This window comes from Geotrypetes seraphini, chromosome 11 (assembly GCF_902459505.1).
Source record: "Geotrypetes seraphini chromosome 11, aGeoSer1.1, whole genome shotgun sequence".
Lineage (NCBI taxonomy): Eukaryota > Metazoa > Chordata > Amphibia > Gymnophiona > Dermophiidae > Geotrypetes > Geotrypetes seraphini.
In genome coordinates, this window is record NC_047094.1 from 16,319,179 (window position 1) to 16,342,925 (window position 23,747).

The following is a 23,747-nucleotide window of genomic DNA, read 5'->3' on the forward strand; positions in this document are numbered from 1 at the left end:
CGCACGCAACCTTAACCAGTGAAGTTCTCAGCACAACGGCCCCACAACGCAGCGCGATGTGTATAAAGTAAAGTGGGGAGGTTCCCCCCCACGCCCCCTCCCCCGTCATAGCACCCAAAAAAGATTATAAAAAAGAGGATAAACTGTCGACCATTTTTTTAAGGGCTCCGACGGGGGGGCGTGGGGGGAACCCCCCCCCCCATTTTACTTTCTACAGATCGCATCTCTTTTTTATAATTTTTTTTGGGTGGCGGGGTTAACTTTTTGGCGGGGCTTATCTGGAAAAGATCCAAAATCAGTTCACTGAGATAGAAATTCTGAATTATCCTTTTTAGTTGGCGCTTCAAAAAGAACAGGTGGGAAATTCTAATCTATGTCTCATTTTTTTTCCCCCAGAAAGAGGCTAGAATAAAACATGCTCCAACCAACTAGAACCTTTCATTTGATGAATATTGTAAGGAGAAAGGAGCTTCCCGGATTGATACAAAACTGCAAGTTCTGGTCAGGTGCCTTCTAGCTTTTGGAAAACGATGAATCCATTCATCGATCAACCAAGTTACAACTGGACCTTGCTGACGTTACTGAAAAGGGAGAACCTATCCACGCAAGCAATGGGGAATGGAAGCCAAAAACTAAATGTGGAAGAATTAGAAAAAATGCTGTTTTTGTTTGCTCAAGAGCCCACCACAATTATTCTCATTACGATGTACGTCATCTCTTTTGTTGTGGGCTTTGTGGGTAACATAATGTCTATCAAAGTGCTTACTAAGAAACGTAAGAGCAAGATGTCCAGTCTAAGTGCCACCAGGACTCCGTTGATCAATCTGGCCATCTGCGATCTACTGGTTGTTTGTGTCTGCATGCCCATCGCGGTGGGAAACTTGATTTACAAAGTCTGGGTCTATGGAGACTTTCTCTGCAGGGCAGTGCCTTTCATTCAGGCTGTCTCTGTTTCTGCTAGTGTATTAAGCCTGACAGTTATCAGCGTAAACAGATACTACAATGTCCACAACCCTCTAAACGCCAGGTCATTTTTCACTCAGAGGAGAATATTCTGTACCATAATAGTCGTCTGGGTTTTGTCCTCCAGCATCTGCATGCCTCTTATATTTATGAATAAAAGAGATGAGATAGGAAAATTTGAAGGCCTGCCTTTGGTGTTCCCAGTCTGTAGGGAAATTTGGCCTCAAGTAAGGCTCAAGCATGCATACAATTTTCTACTCTTCTGTGCCCTCTATTGCTTGCCAGTTCTGTTCAATTCCATCATTTGCTTCCTGACCGTGCGCAAACTCTGGTGGACCACGTCTAATTTTAAAGGCTGTGATTCCGGCAGTCAATCGGTGGCACCATCCAGGCTGAAAACCCGAAAGAAGATTGCAAAAATGGTTGTAGCTTTGCTTTCCCTATTTGCAGCTTCTTGGCTGCCCGTCTACCTACTGGACATTTGGATAGACTTCAACATCCCGCAGTCTTCACAACACGTGGATCTCTCCCTTTGGGTTCTGCACCTAAGACCTTTTGCTCAGTGGCTTGGCCTGACCAACTCCAGTCTCAATCCCATCTGCTACTGCTTCGTGGGGGACCTTTACAGATCAGCCAAAGAAATCAAAAGCAAATACCACCAGAGGATGGTTTCGTTGTTACATTTCTCTTTCTCGGAGGGATCGCCAACACGTCAGGCACCGGAAACACTTTCGTGTCAGACTTCAGTGAGTTCAAGCACGAGGAAAGAGCGCAGCTGCTCGCTTGAAAAATCTGACAGATGCGAGGACAGCTGTCTCTAAATTTATGCAAAACATCCATCAGGCCCAGCCATCCTATTTCTTTGAGGTTCACTGCCAGTGAGTAAAAGTCCCCTTTGATACCGTCATCGATTAAACCTGTAAAGTGTTCAGCACCAAAGTGTGTTTATCCAGTTTAGTGAAGAAGGAAAGGAACTGGAAAACTTCTATTCCCCATCCCCCCCCCACCACCACCACCACCACCACCACTACCGGTGAGAATAGTGCTTAATGTATGCTAATGCTTTCATGTCTGTAGCGTTTACAATTTTAAGATTATCATCAAAGTACCAAGTTGCATCATGTCACGTGTTTCTTACTGGAAAAACAAAAAAATCGTTAACATTTATTTTGGCCATTTATAAAATTACGCATCTCCCTATTAGGATCCTGCTACTCTGAAAAATTAAATTACCTTTAGATAGTTTGCCTGTGAGAATACATTTAAAAAAAATAGTAATGAAATGTTTTAATGTACCATAAATCCCATTGCTCCAACAATCTACCAGATTCAAATGAATATGCTAATAGCTCCCATTCTTTGTAGGAATGTCATTTTAAATATAAATTGAAGTTATCTCAGCAGTCTAAACAGCTCAAAGTTTGCATTGTATATCTATTAAAGAAAGGGGGGTTTGAAGATCTGAGTTACATTTTACATTTCTTAATATTTAGTGTTTTCCACATAATTTACAGAAAGTATGCATATTCTGTAGTGGGTGTCTAATGGCCTGAGACACAATCTGCGCATAGGTTAGAGTTATTTGTGAATAACTCAGTCATATATATGGCCTTGATAGCTGTTACATCAACCACACACGGATCAATGACCACCACCGTTTCTTCAGAAAACCTCTTATAGGTGTCTTTTAGGGCTTCGGACATGCCATTCGGTCACCACATGGTTCGCGGTTACCCACTTTTTGGCTATGGCTTCTTCACCAGCCCTCTTAATAGTTTTCTAGTTTTAGTTTTTAACTATTTTTTGATTTTTGATTTTCATTTATTTTAAAGTGCTTAATCTTAAAAGTGCTTAAATATTTGCTTTTTTCTTTTTTTGTTCTTATCACATCGGGAAGGGGACCTGTCACATCGACACTTTTAAGATTAAGCACTTTAAAATAAATGAAAATCAAAAATCAAAAAATAGTTAAAAACTAAAACTAGAAAACTATTAAGAGGGCTGGTGAAGAAGCCATAGCCAAAAAGTGGGTAACCGCGAACCATGTGGTGACCGAATGGCATGTCCGAAGCCCTAAAAGACACCTATAAGAGGTTTTCTGAAGAAACGGTGGTGGTCATTGATCCGTGTGTAGGTTAGAGTTATTTGCATAGGGCAGGACATTGTTTTAATGTGGTTTAACTATGTTCCAACACTCCATGTATGGGTAATTATTATTTACTTATGGTGAGCCATGAAAGACCATTGCCCTATACCTTGGACTTCTGTTAACAGTTGTTCGTAAATGGTCATTTTCCCAGCTAATTAGAGGTGTTTTGAGGATACATGAATGGCACACCGACAAATCCGCACACGACAAATGCGCCCCGACAAATTCGCCTTGATAACTGCGTGCACGGACAAGTGCACACACAACAATTGTGCCCCGTCAATTGCGCCCCGTGAAATACACACACCAAAGAGGGAACATTTGGAAGGTATACATACAAATCAGAATAAAAATGTACATACCAGTCTCGAGTAGTCGGGGGGGGGGGGGGGGGGACAGACTAGTGAACCATGGAGAGGACTAAGGCCCTTAAGCCACTCTAACCACTGCATTCATAGTGAAAAATGTAAGTCCACCAAATCCCCCCAAACCCTACTGTACTGCCATATAGATATCACCTGCAGCCATAAGGGCTATTGGGGTGGTAGACTGGTGGGTATAGTAAGTATTGGGAGTGTTTTGGGGGGCTCACCATGACCTGCAAGGGAGCTGTGGTGAGATGTTTACGTGGCACTCTTTTTGTGAAGCTCACAGCAGTGCCCTGTAAGGTGCCCCACTACTCTGTTGTCATGTCTGGGTGGCCAGTCCATCAATTTGCTTGCCCCTCCCACATCCAAAAGGTCTGGTTCTAGGTGTTTCAGACTGGGACAACTTTTTTGGATGAGAATGCGGTATAAAGACAGACGACTTGGTGGTCTGAACAATCAAACGGCTGGACGTAAAAGTAAACGATTTAAAAAAAAAAAAATTAAATATTTTGGACATATTTTTTGAGAATGGACTTTAGACACTGCTGACTTTGGGTGACTAGCGCCTTATGCCCATAAAGGACTTAGACGTGACTTAAGCATGACCATTTGCACCAACCACTGAGCTAGCATAGGTAGCCATAGTTGAGGGATGGTTAAGAAGACTAAGAATGTTATAATGCCCCTGTATCGTTCCATGGTGTGACTTCATCTAGAATATTGCGTTCAATTCTGGTCTTCTTATCTCAAGAAAGATATAACGGAACTAGAAAAGGTTCAAAGAAGAGCGACCAAGATGATAAAAGGGGATGGAACTCCTCTCGTATGAGGAAAGACTAAAAAGGTTAGGGCTCTTCATCTTGGAAAAGAGATGGCTGAGGACCGATAGGATTGAAGTCTACAACATCCTCAGTGGTGTAGAAGGGGTACGAGTGGATCAATTTTTTACTCTGTTAAAAAATTACAAAGACCAGGGGACACGATGAAGTTACAGGGAAATACTTATAAAACCAATAGGAAGAATTTTGTTTCACTCAGAGAATAGTTAAGCTTTGGAACGCCTTAACAGAGGTTGTGGTAAGAGCAGATAGCACAGCTGGTTTTAAGAAGGGTTTGGACAATTTCCTGGAGGAAAAATCCATAGGCATGTGGGGAACAACTGCTTACCCTGGATCGGTAGCATGGAATGTTGCTACTATTTGGTGGGTTTTGCCAGGTACTAGTGACCTGGATTGGCCACCGTGAAGATGGGCTACAGGGCGCTAGATAGACCATTGGCCTAACTCGGTAAGACTATTCTTGTTCTTATGAGCTCATGCTTAGAATGCATCATCCCAAAGCTCAAACCTTCTTGTCGTCTATCTTCATCTAGGCTTTGCCATCCTGTCACCCAAACTCTAGAGCAGGGTCTTAGATTTCTTACAGGATCTAACAGCTAATACACAACACTGACCATCTACAGACTAGTACTAAAAGAACATCAGAATCCGTTTTCCTATGCTTTGTAAAATTATTGATATAACTGCAAAGCACTTTCATTCTTTGGTCTTTTCATAATTAATTCACCCACCCTGGAGTATTTTCACGTTAAAATGTAAATTAATTATACTAGCAAAACATTCATCAAGCTCTTGCATGTTTGAAATCCGATATTTGCAAATAAATGATTTTGCCTTTAAGCCACCAGCACAATTTCTGTTTAGGTGACTCTTAAATAGAGTTGTTGTCATTATTTTTGGGTAACTGGGTGTCAGGTTCAAAGGCTAGGAATGGACAAGTTGCCTAATAGTGCAGTGGGCCGTGAACCTGGGAAACAGGGGCTGAGTCCCAATGTGGCTCCCTGCGATTCTGGGCCATAGGAACCAGCTCTATGGGTGCTGTCGGTGCTTGAGCATCGCCCAAGGTTGAGCAAACTCTTAGGTCAAGGAAGGGGTAATTTCCATTGGGTTAAGCACCCCTAATCATTTTGAAAAGTTGGCTCCTATGCCCTGGGCAATCAATTAACTCTTCATTGCCCCAGGTACAAACTTAGGGCTCCTTTTACTAAGCAATGCTATAAAGCAGTGTTCTTCAACCACCGGTCCACAGAAATTTCCTGCCGGTCCACAGGGCCAAAACAGGCCCAAAAACAGTGTTCTTCAACCGCCGGTCCACGGTGCGATCGATGCGGCGTTATCTTCGAGCCAGCTCCTTCTTCCTAACTGATTCAGTGCACAAAAACACGAGCAGTGGCTCCTAAGGGCATCCTGCGCCTGAACCGGAAGCCTTTGTTCTGACGTTGCAACGTCAGAGGGAAGGCTTCCAGATGAGGCACAGGACACGCAAAGAGCCGGCCTGAAGATAATACCGGGGGCGGCATAAAATGGCCAAGCGGGAGCAGGCGAGAAGGTAAGGCATAGCATGGAGGGAGGGAGACAGCAAAGGTAGGGGGGAATGATTTTATTTTTGAATTTAGTGATTGAATTATGTCAATTTTGAGAATTTACATCTGCTGTCAGTGTGCTTTGTGTACTTTAATTTTGTAGTTAACCATTATGTGTTGTTAATAAGATTATATTTTGTATCAGGTTGGGCAGACTGGATGGACCATTCGGGTCTTTATCTGCCGTCATCTACTATGTTACTATGTTACTATCTGTGAAAAATGAATGAAAAAAATAGTGTTTCAATTAGTACTATTTTGGGGGCGGGGTCTGGGGTGGAGCTTGGGTAGAGATGGGCGGGGTCAGGGGTGGAGATTGGGTAGAGATGGGCGGGGTCAGGGGTGGAGATTGGGTAGAGATGGGTGGGGTCAGGGGTGGAGATTGGGTAGAGATGGGCGGGGTCAGGGGTGGAGATTGGGTAGAGATGGGCGGGGTCAGGGGTGGAGATTGGGTAGAGATGGGCGGGGTCTGGCCCACGACTTAGCCCAGTGTTCTTCAACCGCCGGTCCACAAAATAATTATTTTATTTCTGCCGGTCCATAGGTGTAAAAAGGTTGAAAAACACTGCTCTAAAGTATCCCGCGCTGTCCCCAGCGTGAGTCTTTCCCATGCGCTGAGACCACTTTCGGAGTGGCAGTAAAATGGCCCCATTTGCCATTATTCCTATTAATGGCCACATGCTAATTCCCCCCATTAGTGCGTGGCCATTAGCATTTAAGCACTTAGCAGCACCTTTGATTATTATCCCTGAAATTAAAATTCTGGGCGTTCTTCTAGATACTCAAACGAATGCTGTGGTTAAGAAAGGCTACTTCATGCTTTGGAAGCTTAGGGCAATCAGAGCATATTTTGATTTTCCTGCATTTAGACCTTGTTCGGTCCTTGATTTTGAGTTTATTGGACTACTGTAATATTATTTATTTCGCCTCTCATAAAGGAAATATCAAAAGACTATAGCTTATCCAGAACATGGCTGTTCGGCTGATTTTTTTAAGTTGAAAAAGTCAGAGCATGTGACAGAGTGCTATCGGATGTTGCACTGGCTTCTGGTTGAGGCACAGATACTCTTTGAATCGGGATGCTTCTGCTTTAAAATGTTGGCGGGCCTTGTGCCAAATGATATCATTGATCACGTCCTTTTCATCGATAGAAAATGAACCCCTGAGCAAACGTACAACATTTGCGTTTCCTTCAGTTAGAGGTTGCATCTATAAGCTCTTTTTCCCTCCCAAAGAATTTTAGCCTACAAGGTTGCGTTATGGGAAAATAATTTGGGTAAATTAATACAGGATGCTATTTCTTATCAGGTTTTTAGAAAGGCATTGAAGACTTGTTTGTTTGATAAATTTTACAAATGGGTTTATAACCTGTTATGCTTGTATAACTTTCTTATATTGTAAACCGCTTTGAATTGAAAGGTACAGCGGTATATAAGTGTATTTTTATGTAATGTTATTGACGTGATATACCTAACGCCTGAATCACTCAAGGATGTAGGACCTGTTTTCTAGGCAGCAAAAGCTCACCTGCTAACGAAGACTAACTGATTACTGCACGGTCATGTAACCTACTCTCTGCCCCCAGATATACACCCAGTGCTAAAAAAAAATTAATTTTATTTTTTAGTGCATGGGAAATGAGCGCTGATCCCAAAACTACCTCGGAACACCTGAGCGTGCACTGCAGTAGTGCTTTTTAACCTGGGGTAACACGCATTAGTTCTTTCTGCACTTAATAAAATAATCCCTTAGCTTGTGAGCCCACTAGGGCCAGAGAAGATACCCGTTCGTAAGAAATGTAAACGACTTTGGTTGTACCACAGAAAGGCAGTATATCAAATCCATAATCCATAATCATGACCCCTTAAAGGTCTGTGGCCAGGCTTCCCTCCCTTGGATCTCTTTATTTATTTAGGTGCATTAGATAGATTGTGAGCCCATCGGGACAGATAGGAAAAATGCTTTGAGTGTGGTTGTAAAGCTACAAAAAGGCAGTCTAGAAGTCACAGTCCCTTTCCCTGATGTCATAACGCCTGGCAGAAACCCAAAGAGTAGGAACATTCCAGAGTTCATATTGTGATGTCATAATGCCTCATTCCACCTCATCAGTGATGTCATAATGGCTTCACTGTTCTATACTTGGCTCACTTCTGATATTATTGGAGAAGAATGTGATGCAGTGGTTAGAGCTGCAGCCTCAGCATTCTGAGGTTGTGGGATCACATCCCGTGCTGCTCCTTGTGACCCTGGGCAAGTCACTTAATCCCCTATTGCCCCAGGTACATTAGATTGTGAGCTCAGCGGGACAGATGGGGAAAATGCTTGAGTACCTGTATGTAAACTACTTTGAGTGTGGTTGTGAAACTACAAAAAGGCGGTCTAGAAGTCACAGTCCCTTTCCCTGATATAACGCCTGGCAGAAACCCAAAGAGTAGCAACATTCCAGAGCTCATATTGTGATGTCATAATGTCTGTATTTTGCATATTATTATTATTATGTATGTTACGTTGTCACCCGCTTGGCACTGTCGGATAAGCAGGCTATAAATATTTTAAATAAATAAATGAATGTCTCATTCCACCAATGCCTAAGAGCCAAACTCATGTGAATAAACCAATATTCTGCATAGAAGTGATGCCTTCTTGCAGACAGAACATTTGATGGATTGTCAAGATACGCCATGGGTTAAAACATTTCAGGCTCAAATAGAACATAATTCATCTCGTCTCACTGGTCTCCTTAGTGCTGTGTACGCTCTCATGTGAGACCAGTGGTATAGCGGGGGTGAGTGGCGCTCGGGGCAGTAGCACCCCTCTCCTGCCCTATTCCCTGCCCCCCCTGCCATGTGGGCACCCCTTTCCCCCATACTGATATTTTTATCTTTGGCACAAGCCGCCATGAAGTAGCTGCTTGCATCAGCTTTGGCGCTCTCTGATGTCACAAACAACAGGCTACGACCATGAGAAACTGAACAGGGCACGAACGACCCCTCCTGTCTCGATAGACGACCAAGCTCCCTAGAAACCGGGAAAGAGGCACCCATACCAGGACTGGCTCTTAAGATCATTCACGGCATCCTTCCTCCCCTAATCCCGCTATCCTTTAACTCCTCGAGTCCTGACTCCACCAGATACGCCCAAAGATATAAACTATCCTTCCCCTCTCTACGCGGTATTCTCTATGCAGGTGAACTGGGAAAATCTCTCCTCTTCAAAACCATAGGTCTCTGGAATGACCTTACTATCCCGCTGCGGAACCTTACTATCCCATTGCGGAACCTTACTATCCCATTGCGGAACCTTACTATCCCGCTGCGGAACCTTACTATCCCATTGCGGAACCTTACTATCCCGCTGCGGAACCTTACTATCCCGCTGCGGAACCTTACTATCCGGTTGCGTAACCTTACTATCCCGCTGCAGAACCTTACTATCCGGTTGCGTAACCTTACTATCCCGCTGCGGAACCTTAGTATCCCGCTGCAGAACCTTACTATCCGGTTGCATAACCTTACTATCCCGCTGCAGAACCTTACTATCCGGTTGCGTAACCTTACTATCCCGCTGCGGAACATTAGTATCCCGCTGCAGAACCTTACTATCCGGTTGCATAACCTTACTATCCCGCTGCAGAACCTTACTATCCGGTTGCGTAACCTTACTATCCCGCTGCAGAACCTTACTATCCGGTTGCGTAACCTTACTATCCCACTGCGGAACCTTAGTATCCCGCTGCAGAACCTTACTATCCGGTTGCATAACCTTACTATCCCGCTGCAGAACCTTACTATCCGGTTGCGTAACCTTACTATCCCGCTGCGGAACCTTAGTATCCCGCTGCAGAACCTTACTATCCGGTTGCGTAACCTTACTATCCCGCTGCAGAACCTTACTATCCGGTTGCGTAACCTTACTATCCCATTGCGGAACCTTACTATCCCTCTGCGGAACCTTACTATCCCATTGCGGAACCTTACTATCCCGCTGCGGAACCTTACTATCCGGTTGCGTAACCTTACTATCCCGCTGCGGAACCTTAGTATCCCGCTGCAGAACCTTACTATCCGGTTGCGTAACCTTACTATCCCGCTGCGGAACCTTACTATCCCGTTGCGGAAATTTACTATCCCGCTGCGGAACCTTACTATCCCGTTGCGGAACCTGGGCGCTCTCCAACTATTCCGCAAGCAACTGAAAACTTGGCTCTTCTCTAACATGTAATTCTATTTTCCCCCTTACTCTTCCATTCTATATATAAGCTCATGTAAACCTTTTCCTTTCTCTTCTTATATTTTAAGTTCTTGTAAACCGTGCCGAGCTCCACTTCCGTGGAGAGGATGCGGTATATAAACTTAAGGTTTAGTTTAGTTTAGTAATATCAAGACTACAACATCAGATATCTAATCTAATACACAACTTGCTAATTGCACTGTTCAAAAAAGGTTCAAGGTGATTTACATCCAAAGAAGCTATAAAATTTATGGGAGAATCCGAAAGCAATCAATAATTAAAATATCGTCTTACCACAAATATTATAACAAGTCATATAAAAATGTTTTCAAATTTTTACAAAACCTTAAGTAATTGATATCCGTCCTAATGTAAACAGGAAGATTATTCCAAATTGTAGTGGCAGCTTAAGCAAGAGAGGATTCGAGCTGTCGTTTATACCGCACTCCTCTATTCTGTGGGAAATGTAGTAATAAAGTACATAATATAGTGAAAGAATAATACAAATGAGAAAAAAGCAAAATCAGATTATCTGAAGAGTCGTCTGTAATATACGATGAGCTTTGCAGGCTGATTTAAACTTAATTCACCTCTCAACCGATAACCAATGAAGATTCTTAGAAGCTTATGCAACACTTTCATATCTATTTAGACCCTAAATGAATCTAACTGCAGTATTCTGGAGCAACTGCGATTTTTTGATCAGTTTTGATGTTAAGTTCAAATCTAAAGAATTAGTGTAATCAAGCTGAGGTAACACTAATATCCCAAGCACAGTACCGTGTAAAGCTTTGGATTCTCGCCCAGAAATAGCTAAGAAGAAAAAAAAAAAAAAATTTAAATTGAATCAGGTTGGGCAGACTGGATGGATCATTCGGGTCTTTATCTGCCGTCATCTACTATGTTACTATGTTACTATGAACCAACAGTGCAAAATGATGTTCAAAAAAGCACTATTTCACTCACCTAAGTTTCCTCATAATATATAAAATCTTCCTCCATAAATTAGAAATTTAATAATAACAATAACTTTATTTTTGTATACCACAATACCACAAATAGTTCAGAGCGGTTTACAGAGGAAGAGGTTGTATACAGACAGCGATAATACATAAGAACATAAGAAGTTGCCTCTGCCGGGTCAGACCAGGGGTCCATCGCGCCCAGCAGTCCGCTCCAGCGGCGGCCCATCAGGTCCGTGACCTGTAAGTGATCCTATGTCTAAAACCCTTTAATCCCCATTTTTCTTCTATCTATACCCTTTCATGATCCTATCTCTACCTCTATCATGATCCTATCTCTACCTCTTATCTATATCCCTCAATCCCTGTATCCTTCAGGAACTTGTCCAATCCCTCTTTGAATCCCCTTAATGTACTCTGTCCTATCACATCCTCCGGAAGCGCATTCCAGGTGTCCACCACCCTCTGAGTGAAGAAAAATTTCCTAGCATTGGTTCTAAACCTGTCCCCTTTCAATTTCTCCGAGTGCCCCCTTGTTCTTGTCGTTCCCAATAGGCTGAAGAATCTGTCCCTTTCTACCTTCTCTATGCCCTTCATGATCTTGTAAGTCTCTATCATGTCTCCTCTAAGTCTTCGCTTAGAGTCTTACAAAATTACATTAGCATGTTAAGATTAATCGAGTTTATCTGGGAGTGTTTTAGGAATGCATCAAGGCAGAAGTGGAGTCAAAGAAATTTGCTAAAGAGATAAGTTTTGATTGACGTCCTGAAAGTTTGATAAGAAAGTGCATTTGAAATAAAGTTGGTTAAACGTTTGTTCTATTTGCCTGCTTGGAATGATAGTGTTCGAACAAGGAATCTCTTGTAGGTGCAGCCCTTCAAGGATGGAAAGACGAACAAGTAAGTACTATGTGTAGAGGTTGTGCCTGGAAATTCGAAATGGTGAGACAGATACAGTAGATGTAATACGAGCTTACATGATCCGATTTCTTAAGGTCATAAATGAGTCGGACTTCCAGGGTAGTACCTGATTGTACACTAAGAAACGAAGGAACAGAAGATAGTGTATTATGAAACCAAAGAACCTTCATCTTGCATTCAATTTTGACTTATTAGTAGAAGCCCAATCTCCAATTCTATTCATGCAATCAGTGATCTTAGCTGAAATGTCCACCGTGGCCAGCCTTCTCTCCAAACCAAATACCATAATCATATACCTACACAAACACAAACCAAGTTATCTGTGTCATGAACCCTAATGAAGTAATGTAATCCCTGGATATGGTCAGACTCTTCTAAACAGTAAATCGCATTGAACTCCTTCAGGGGCATGTTAGCGATCCATAAATACTAATGTAAATTAATGCATTATTATTATAAACCTACTGGCACAATAAACAGTTTCAGTAAACAAAAACAAGGTAATTAGATATTGATTTCCTCAATGACAACAAATGACAAGAACTTCGACATTGCTCCAGGCCACATCACCACACTTTCACACAGTTTAGGAATTCCAGACCTCCAGATAACTGGATTTTGTGAGTCAGAGGGCAGGTGGGACAGGTTTTAGGCATTATTGCTTCTTGGGAGAGGAATAACATGCCAGAAGTGTCACTGCTGGTCATTTGACCATGATGTCGTAAGAAGTCCTAAAGGAATGTGGTCAACTTTTCTAAGCAAACTTCTTTGCATGTCTATATACTTGTAGGGTTCTTTGAAAAGAGCTAGTATGTCATGCGAAACTGATGAATCCAGTGAAGGAAATAGACACAAGCTTTTAGGAAACTCGAATAAGTGAAAGTCTGAGAAATGTTCAGTGCTCTTTAAGGGTATTCTCCCCATTTTCTTCCCCTGTTTGTTTTTAAAAAAATCTTTTCTTGTTCTTTGAAAATCACTGATGAACAGAAAAAAAAAAAAAATATATATATATGTCTGGTCAAATCCTTGTGACCCTGAGCAAGTCGAATTAGAGAATGACACGGTGACAAAATTCATCACCGTTCCCGTCCCCGCGGGAAACCATTTTCATGTCATTCTTTAAGGAGAGAGGGAAGAATCAGAGTATGAATGGCCACAACCACTGACCCACAAGCTTTGCTTTGAAGAATGCTGGTGTAGAAGGACTGAGGTTGAAACAGACACTACAGAATGACAGTCTCTGGTATCCAGAGCAGATATTGTGATGTCATAATGCCTCATTCCACCAGTGCCTAAGAGCCAATCACATCAGTGATGTCACAATGGCTTCATTATCCTTGGCTCACATAAGAATCAGAGTATGAATGGGCCCAGCTTTGCTTTGAAGAATGCTGGTGTAGAAGGACCGAGGTTGAAATAGACACTAGAAAATGACATGGGATTATTTCCTGCGGTTATCCGCAGGGACGGGAACAGTGATGAATTTTGTCTCCGTGTCATTCTCTACTTTGAATGTAAGCATTGAAATGCCAAAGCAACACAAAGGTGGCATATGTTCCAATTCCCTTTCCCAATAAACATGTTCACTCTGGAGAAATGGTGATTTTCACGACAGAAGGACTGAACGTGGTGGTGAGTTTTGCTGGGATTCTCTGCCCCTTTCTAAGCAATAATTATTTGTGGGGATGTTTCTATTTCTTCGTTTTTGGTGAGCCGCTTTTTGCTAGATCCCTGGTGAAATCGTTAGTTTTTCACTACTAATGCCCACCTCTGCACCGTGCTTGTGACTGGTTTGTCTTTCAGGATTTGCTGAAAATCTGCACTTCCAGACCCGCAGGAAGAAGAGAAGGCGACAGAGCGAAGACCAGCCTGACCCTTCCTGGCAGACCTTTACCTCCCCTGGAAAAACAACTCTATGGCATGTAGTGTTTGAAACAGGGCGGCCCATCCCTGCCCTGTAATGCCCTAATCCCTCCCCCAAGTCTGACCTAGCCCCACCCCCTGCTGCTTGGTCTTGTCGGGCAGGGAGGAAGTCCATGATTTGAGGAGGTTTTTCAAAACCTGACATGTATTTAAACCTGCTGGATATCATGCACGACTGTCATGGCACTATCTGATTAATGCCAGGGAAGTTTGTGGCAGAACGGAGGAGGAGCTGGACGTTATCTGAGTTTCAAGTTTCAAGTTTTATTTTAGTTTGATGAATTGCATATTTAGTTTTACTAAGTGTGGTACAAAATTGATAAAAATATAAACATATATTTAGACGTACAATTGAAAATTTAGAATAATGGGTTAGACAAATAAACTTACAGACCGACTAATACACAAGGTAAGAGAAAACAGAACTACAATTCAGTGTTTTAAAGTACAGAGGAGAACCACGGGAGGGAAAAGGGTTCATAGTCTGTCGCGCGTGAGACACCAGCGCGCCGACAATCCAGCGCTGACAATTCAGCGCAAGAAAGAAGCGTGCCGCGGAAAAACATAATTTTAAAGAGCTCCGAAGCGGGGTGTGAGTGAGGAAAACCCCCCCCCCCACACACACTTTACTGCATAGTGTTCGCGCTGCTGTTGGGGGGGTTTGGGGGGTTGGATCCCCGCAGTATAGAGAAAACGGAACTTTTTCCGATTTTTGAGGGGAAGTTCCATTTTCTCTAAAATGGGGGGTTGCATCCCCCACAACCCCCCAACGGCAGCGCGAACACTATGCAGTAAAGTGGGGGGGTTCCCCACTCACACCCCGCTTCGGAGCTCTTTAAAATTAAGTTTTTCCGCGGCGCGCTTCTTTCTTGCGCTGAATTGTCAGCGCTGGATTGTCGGCACGCTGGTGTCTCGCGCGCGACAGACTATGAACCCTTTTCCCTCCCATGTTTTCTCCAAAATGGGATCGTCACGTGGGATCTCTTCACAGGGAAAGGTAGGGGAGGGTTATTGCGGTGGGCAGACTTGATGGGCCATGGCCCTTATCTGCCGTCTGTTTCCATGTTTCTATGTTTCTATGAACACGATGCAGTAAAGTGGGGGGGTTCCCACCACACCCCCCATCGCAGCTCTTTAAAACAAAGTTTTCCAGCGGCACGCTTATTTCTTACGCCGAATTGTCAGCGCGTTGGTGTCTGGCGCACAATTATCTCGTCACCCGAAAAAGTGCAATCAAAGAAGAAAACAAATATAAAGTTTAAACATAATTTGAGGTTCCTTTTACAAAGGCGCATTAGCGGTTTAATGTGTGTAATAGCGCGCGCTAAACTGCCGGCCGCGCTAGCCGCTACCGCCTCCTCTTGAGCAGGCGGTAGTTTTCCGGCTAGCGCAGGGGTTAGCGCGTGATTAAAAGTCGCGCACGATAAAGCCGCTAACGCGGCTTCGTAAAAAGAGCCCTATTAATATTCAGTGCCGGGGCCCAGATAACCATCAGGGCAAGTAGGGCCACATAAATAATAGTCCTAATTTGACCAGATAGCTAGCCGGGTCCCAGCACCAGATTTTGGTGGTATCCAAATAACGTCTGGGAGCTAGCAAAGATCCAGAAATTCTCAGTGTCAGTACCCAGATATGAGTCGGCATGAAATATTTAGGTCTAATTCAGGCCATGGTGTTTTGACTGTCGCAGTTGAATATTGACCCTGGATGTAAGTAACAAGGAATGAGTTTGCCATTTTTTTGGAACTAGGATGCTAAGCTTGATGGACCTTTGGTCTGACCCAGTAGAGCATTTCTTATGTTACAGTGGCGTAATGGGGTGAGTGGCGCCCCTCTCCCCCACCCCCCTGCCATGCACGCGCACCCCTTCCCTTCCCCCCTCCCCCCATATCTTTTTATCTTCAGTGCAAGCAGCCACAAAGTAGCTGCTCACGTCACCTTTGGCGCTCTCTGACGTCACTTCATAGGCATGGGTCCTGGAAATGACGTCACAGAGCGCCAAAAATAAAAAGATATGAGGGGCAGGGAGGGAAGGGTCATGCGCGCAGGGTAGGGTGGCGGAGAGCAGGAGGGGTACAAGCGCCCTAAGGAAGGCCATGTCCAGGGTGGACCACTCCCCTTCCCCGCACCATGTTCTGTGGATGAACGAAATGCAGTAAGTGATGACACCTGAAATCTACCTGGTCATAAGAACATAAGAATAGCCTTACTGGGTCAGACCAATGGTCCATCAAGACCAGTAGCCCGTTCTCACGGTGGCCAATCCAGATCACTAGTACCTGACCAAAACCCGAGGAGTAGCAATATTCCATTCAGAATCCTAAAGAATTGCAAGATTCCGGAATCCCAGAGAGTAACAAGATTCTAGAATCCCAAGCAGTAGCAACATTCCATGCTACCGATCCAGGGCAAGCAGAGGCTTCCCCCATGTTTTACTAACAGACTATGGACTTTTCCTCCAGGAATTTGTCCAAACCTTTCTTAAAACCAGCTACGCTATCCGCTTTTACCACAACGTCTGGCAACGTGTTCCAGAGCTTAACTATTCTCTGAGTAAAAAAATATTTCCTCCTATTGGTTTTAAAAGCATTTCCCTGTAACTTCATCGAGTGTCAACTCGGTCTATGAATTTTAACTGCTTTACGCTAAACTGCAGAACCCCATGTAATAACGACAATGATTCCATGAGTTTTCAGCAACTCCCTTTGAGTAAGGTTACTTACATGTCAAGTGAAGTAATACAAGGCTAGTCCTTGACTCACGGGGCCATAGGTGGAAACTGCAGGTCAGGGTGTTGGGAAGTTGACCTTTCATGTCTCATTCTTCTCCCATCGACTCGGTTTCCAAAGCGAATGAGTCGTTGGGACAGTCAAGTGACAAAGTTGCCTCATTGCTGCATAAATCCAATTTATAATCAGAGTACCTAATTTATTAATATTTCTTAAATCAGAAATTATTCAGCATCGCCAGTCTGAATTTACACAGAACTAGGTCTGACTGGACTCAAATTGCAGTGACATTGACGAGCAAACATTTGCATTTTGTCTGTGTCTAGGGAGGCCTGAATATAATTAATGACTGCGTACTGGCCTTACACATTATCCTGAGGGTTTAACCTTTCAGAATACTTAATATCGGTTGAGGATTACTACCGTTTGTATGATTTGTTGCTAATATTCCCCTGTGTTGCATGATAGCTCATAAATTGTAATGAAGCCTTAAATAAGCGGAGGAAGAGTCTAATAATTATAGCACAAGACGGACAACCAGGAAAGCCAGGTTCAAATCCCTGCCGATGCTCCTCACTTTTACAAACTTAGGGGGTCAATATTTAAAGTGATTTAACCAGGGAAGAGAAACTTAACCATTGAATGGTAGCACTAGCCATTAAACTCATCCCCTCTTCTACAAAGCCGCGCTAATGGCTGCCGCACGGTAACAGCCCTGAAGCCCATAGAGATTTAAAGGGCTTCGGGGCTGTTGCCACGCGGCAGCCGCTAGCATGGCTTTGCAGAAGAGGGGGTCAGTGGCGCAGCACAGAAAGTTGCCCCATGTGCCCCCCCCATGTGCTCTTCCCTGCCGTCCTGACATTGCCACACACACACACCCGCTCTTATCCACTGCCCCTCCCCCCCATACCTCTTCACATCTTTGGCAGCAGCAAGCAAGCTGGAATACCTGCTGCTCGCGCCAGCTGAGCCTTCCTTCTGCCATCACTTCTTGGCCCTATGAACAGGAAGTGATGTCAGAACAAGGGACGAGGCCAGCACGAGCGGTGCCTAGGACAGCCCGCTCGCTGCCGGCAAAATTTGAAGAGGCAGCAGTGAGTGGGGGGAGTGTCTATAGGAGACCTGACCCATCCCATCGCCGGGGAGGGGGAGGGAGAAGAGGAGAGGCACTGGGGCCCCCGCCAAGTCAGCACATGGGACGATCCGCCCCCCCCCCCCCCGCCCCAACTTTACTATGCCACTGACTAAACTGAAAGCTGGCCATTTTGTAGGTGGTGTCCATTTCACATAGGCAGTCAAGTGCTGGATATCGCACTTAACTGGATAAGAGATAGCCAGCTGCACCAACCTGGATATTCAATGCTGTTCCTTGAACATGGCCCGATATTGAATATTCAGGCATAATGTCGCTGATAGCCAAAACACACATTGTCTACCAGTAGTTGAATGTACCCCACCCCCCTTGTTATTATCTAAAGAAAGGCAGTACATTCAATCATAAGAACATAAGAATAGCCTTACTGTGTCAGACCATTGGTCCATCAAGCTCAGTAGCCCGTTCACACGGTGGCCAATCCAGGTCACTAGTACGTGGCCAAAACCCAAGGAGCAGCAATATTCCTGCATCTCAAAGAATAGCAAGATTCCGGAACCCCATCGAGAGCAACATTCCAGAGCTGAGATTGTGACATCATAATGCATCATTCCACAGTGCCTCAGAGCCAACCTCATCAGTGATGTTACAAGCTTAATTGCCCTATATTTGGCTCACGTATGAACAAAAGAATAGCCATACTTGGTCAGATCAATGGTCCATCAAGCCCAGTAGCCCATTCACATGGTGGCCAGTCCAGGTCCCCAGAACCTGGCCAAAACCCAAGGAGTAGCAACATTCCATGCTACTGATGGACTTTTCCTCCAGGAACTTGTCCAAACCTTTCTTAAAACCAGCTACGCTATCCGCTCTTACCACAACCTCTGGCAATGTGAAAAATATTTCCTCCTATTGGTTTTAAAAGTATCTCCCTGTAACTTTATTGAGTGTCCCTTAGTCTCTGTAATTTTTGACGGAGTGAAAAATCGATCCACTTGTACCCGTTCTACTCCACTCCGCTCAGGAAATTGAGGAGAATTAGAAAGTATTCTGATCAACATGATTTTCTCTTACCAGTTCAATCTCTGTTTCTGTCACTGATTGATTATTGTAATGTTATTTATTTAGATTGTCCTAAATCCATATTACGGAAATTGCAAACTTTACAAAATACTGCAATTCGATTGATTTACGAATTTAAAAAAGGAGATATAATCACACCATATCTGGTGAAGCGAAGCCAGAATTTGGTTTAAATTCTTCTGTGTGCTGTTCAAAATGTATCAAGGAAAAGCACCTTCTTGAATGTCTCCTTTGCAATATTACTCAGAAGCAAGATTACTTGGCTTAAGACAGAATTCTCCTTTTCAATTCCCAGAGGTGAGAGGAACACAGCATACGAGAATACAGTGGTACCTTGGATTACGAGCATAATCCGTTCCAGGAGCATGCTCGTAATCCAAAATGCTCGTATATCAAAGCAAGTTTCCCCATAGGAAGTAAGGGAAACTTGCTTTGATATGTTTCCACCCCCCACCTTCCCCCCCCCCCCCGAGAACCGGCATTGCTCCCCCCGAAGGCCCCACCCCCCCACGATCCGGCACCCCCCGCCGAGACCTGAGGTCCCCCCAACCCACCCGAACCCTCTTCTTACTTTTCTGTAGACTCCGCAGCGGCACCAGCACCAGCATGTCCTGTGCGTGGTGCCGGTGCCTGAAGATCTGCTTCCTGTGCTGGGCCTTGAGAGTTCACGTTCGACGTGAGAGTTCACGTTTGACGTGAACTCTCAGGCCTTGCACAGGAAGCAGATCTTCAGGCACCGGCACCACGCACAGGACATGCTGGTGCCGGTGTCGCTGCGGAGGCTACAGAAAAGTAAGAAGAGGGTTCGGGTGGGTTGGGGGGACCTCAGGTCGCGGCGGGGGGGGGTTGCCCAATGGGGGGGTGCCGGATCGCGGGGGGGAGGGTGTCGGTTCGCAGGGGGGGTGCTCGCAAATCGAAGCGCACTCGGTTTCCGAGGCGCCGATTTTGCGAATGTTTTGCTCGTCTTGCAAACCTCGTAAACCTCGTAAACCGAGGTACCACTGTATTTGCTTCCACTTTTGCTTACCAAGCCGCCAAACTTTGGAAAAATTTACCTGACCATATAATGTTAATGAGTAATTATAGGATTTTTAAGGCTTGGAGCATCAATGATGTCTGTGGCCGGTGTGAAACTTTGGGCCTGATTTACGAAGCCCTTTAAATCTCTATGGGCTTCGGGGCCGTTACCGCAGCGCAGCCGCTAGCGTGGCTTCGTAAAACAGGCCCTCTGGAATGCCCTGCCTGGCATTCTGCGATTTTGTGCATGGAAGATCAATTTTAAGAAAATGTTTTTTGTCAATGCCTTCCTTTAAGATATGTGGTAAAGAAAACCTGGCTTTTCTCAAAAAATGTAAGTCTCCCTCCAACTTAGGAATCAAGGAAACTCTTATATCTTGGCATCCCAAGTCCTCTAAATTTTCTTCACACTTCTACCTCTAACCCTCTGTTGTAGTTCCTTCCTATTTCTCCTACTGTAAACTGCGTCGAGCTCTACGAACGTGGAGATGATGCGGTATACAAACCTAAGGATTAGATTAGATTAGATTAGATTTAATCATTAAAATTACGACTTGATAACGTTTGTATAGATATTATGATTTGATAATGCTTGCTTTGATATTGCATCATTTTTTTTTTTCCTTGGGGGATGGGAAATCTATGTTTGGCTATTGTTTGTGTTATTTGTTCAGCGACTAAAGGGCGACCAGGATAATATGTATGTAAGTAATGTGCAAACCGCATAGTCTTATGCGGTATATAAATTGTTAAATTAATAAATAAAAGTATTTGTTTAATGAGTATGTGTTAAAGGGGTAATTTTGTTTGCTTTAATTTGTGTTGGTTTTAGATTGTAATTCTGAACGTCTCCAATTCTTGTTATGTTAACCGCAGTGAAATTCATTGAGGTATTTCGGTATATAAATAAAAATTGTATTGTATTAAATACAAAATGTCAGCAAATCAAACACTGCTGTAATAAGCCATAGGAGTATCATCTGGTTCACATAGAAAGGTGTAGGGCAGTGGTTCTTAACCTGGGTTCGGTGAGTCAGTCTCGCGGGTTCGGCGGAGGTCAAAACACACCTCCGACTCATATAGCGCTTCGGTCACGTTCAATCATCTATCAGTTATTCAGTGATTTTGATCAAGACTGATCGTGGACTCGGTTTCTTGATCTATCAATCAACAGCAGAAGTCACACTGATTTGCAGTAAATTTCATTATTATGTTATTATTATTCGAAATATAGGAGAACTTTTTTGTTTTCAAAATTGATATTATTTTTCCCTCACTGTATACCTATGTTTTGAATTTGTAAAAATCATATTTTATTTTTCCAATAAAGAAGGGTTCGGTGAACACGCATATGAAACTGGTGGGGTTCAGTACCTCCAACAAGGTTAAGAACCAACCACTGGTGTAGGGGAAGGGATTGCAAATATAAGTTGGAAAACATCCTGGATATTTGCACATGAACCTCCTAATTCTGTACATAGCGCTCAAAGTTGCACACACAAATTTGGAAACACGCCCAAATTGTCCAAGCAATTTAATTGGCAAAGTCCTCAAGAAACGATCTCTAGAACTATCAATTACTAAGTCTGTACTTTGTTTATTCCATTCAATCTGTAACATTTCTAATCATTTCTAATCATTGTGAACCACATAGAACTTCACGGTCCTGCGGTATATAAATTGTTATTATTATTATTATAATTGGAATTTATATGTGCATCTTTATAGCCACTATGCCACAAAGATGTGCACATAAATTTTCCGTGTTGTTCCGGAAGGGAATTTTGTCAGGGAGGGACATAGGCAGGTCATCGGCATTTCTACAATTTGCACACCGTGTCATAGAATTTGGGGAGTCTGTAACTAATTTAGGTGTGGGGATTTACACCAGGGTTCAGTTGGTGTGAATCCTCGTGGCCAAAATTGTCTGTGGATCTTGGCACCAAAGGCTATTTTATAAACAGCACTCAACTATAAGCACCATTTATAGAATAGTGCTTTGCGTACATTTTTTTGGGTGGCCAAATTTGGGCCTCATTTATAGAATTGAATCCGAGGGCTGATAGCACCTACACCCAAGAAAGATAAATTCCAGGGCAGCTGGAAGCCTAAGGAGCAGGATGAAGCTGCCAAACTAAGGGCCGGATTCTCTAATAAGAACATAAGAATAGCCCTACTGGGTCAGACAACCGGCCATCAAGCCCAGTAGCCCGTTCTCACGGTGGCCATTCCAGGTCCCTAGTGCCTGGCCAAAACCCAAAGAGTAGCAAAATTCCATGCTACTGATCCAGGGCAAGCAGTGGCTTCCCCCATGTCTTTCTCAATAACAGACTATGGACTTTTCCTCCATGAACTTGTCCAAATCTTTCTTAAAACCAGCTACGCTATCCGCTCTTACCACAACCTCTGGCAACGTGTTCCAGAGCTTAACTATCCTCTGAGTGAAAAAATATTTCCTCCTATTGGTAAAATCCGACGGGTCGCTGTTGCGCGCCGTAAATGTAACGATTCATAAAAGGCAGGTCATTCTCAAAGAACCGCGCATGCAATGAGTCTCGCGGAGGGTCGCCATGTTTACATGACATCAGCCGCCGGTGATAGTGATCGGCACTTGCGCAGAATAGACCACGGAAAGAGGCTTGGGTGGATAGGAAGGGCGGAGAACTACCCAGAAATGCCAGCGCTATTGGATGGAGAGAAAGGGAGGGAGGTGCAATCATCAGCTTTCAGCAAGCGTATATAAGACACCCTTTAATACAGGCCCTTAATTCACATACTCGAGAGATATACTTTTGAAATTTTTTTTCTCATCATTATATTACTATAATTTATGCAAATAGTGTGTGTGGGGGTTATTTTATTTTTTATTGATTTAACATATATTACAAGTAAATCTACTTGTTACAGAAATTCAGAATCGTATCCAAACTTATACAAAACTTAAGGAAGCAACATTAAAAGGTAAAAAAAAAAATGGAATTCAATTCTTCATTAGACCTCAGCAATCTGTGTGAGAGAAAAAATTGGAAATTAAAGGAAGAAAGTTATAAGAATTTTTTCAAGGTATAGACTATAATACGGCTATATCCCTCAGTCTTCACATTTTGGAGCCTCCTCTCTCACCACTGACTAACCCCTTGAGGTCCCAAAAAGATCTTAAATGATCAGGAATGAAGATGGAGACAATAAAAAGGAAAGATGCCAGACCTCTGAGGGAGGGATGGGAAACGGAAGGGGAGGACAGAGATAGAAGATGGATGGTTAGCACGGAGAAAGAAGAAAGAAGGAGACCCTGGCAAGCAAGTTATCAGAAGACAACCAGAGCCTGGGACCAACAAGATTTGAATAATGACCATACAACAAAAGGTAGAAAAAATCATTTTATTTTCTGTTTTGTGATTACAATATGTCAGATTTCAAACGTGTATCCTGCCAGAGCTGGTGTTAGACCGCAAATGTGAGCTAGGATTTAACAGAGAGAGAAAAAGTCTTTTTTGTTTGTTTACACCACAGCACCAGTGTGGTTAGGAGAAGGCAACGAGGGTGAAGAGGCTATAAAAGGGGTAAAGAGGTTATAAAATAAACCCACCAGGATGTTTTTTTAAAAAATACCCAATTGGGCAGGAAAATCAAATCGAATCGAATCGAAAAATTGATTCAATAGGCTGAATCGAATCGAATTTTTTTTCCCTGAATCGGGCAGCACTACTCCTCACCCATAAAAATTTAATTATATAGCACATTATTGCACCATCATTAAAATTAATACTTTAGCTTAAAAATCTAATTTGAGGCAAACTGTTTTAATATTTCAGAGATTGCTATAACATTTACTCCAAGCATTAGAAAATATAGCGAAAATGTTCATTTTTGCATTATGATGCTCTT

The 23,747-nt window shown here is 43.4% G+C and overlaps 1 protein-coding gene across 1 annotated transcript in view; it reads left to right on the top strand.

The window, feature by feature from the left end:
• The first annotated feature begins 530 nt into the window (after positions 1-530).
• LOC117369377 (orexin receptor type 2-like) overlaps positions 531-23,747 on the top strand; it is a 68,273-nt gene continuing 45,056 nt past the window's right edge. The window contains exons 1-2 of the mRNA XM_033963860.1: positions 531-1,709; positions 9,326-9,806. Coding sequence (XP_033819751.1) covers positions 531-1,709; positions 9,326-9,806 — 1,660 coding nt within the window. The remainder of the gene's footprint in view (positions 1,710-9,325; positions 9,807-23,747) is intronic.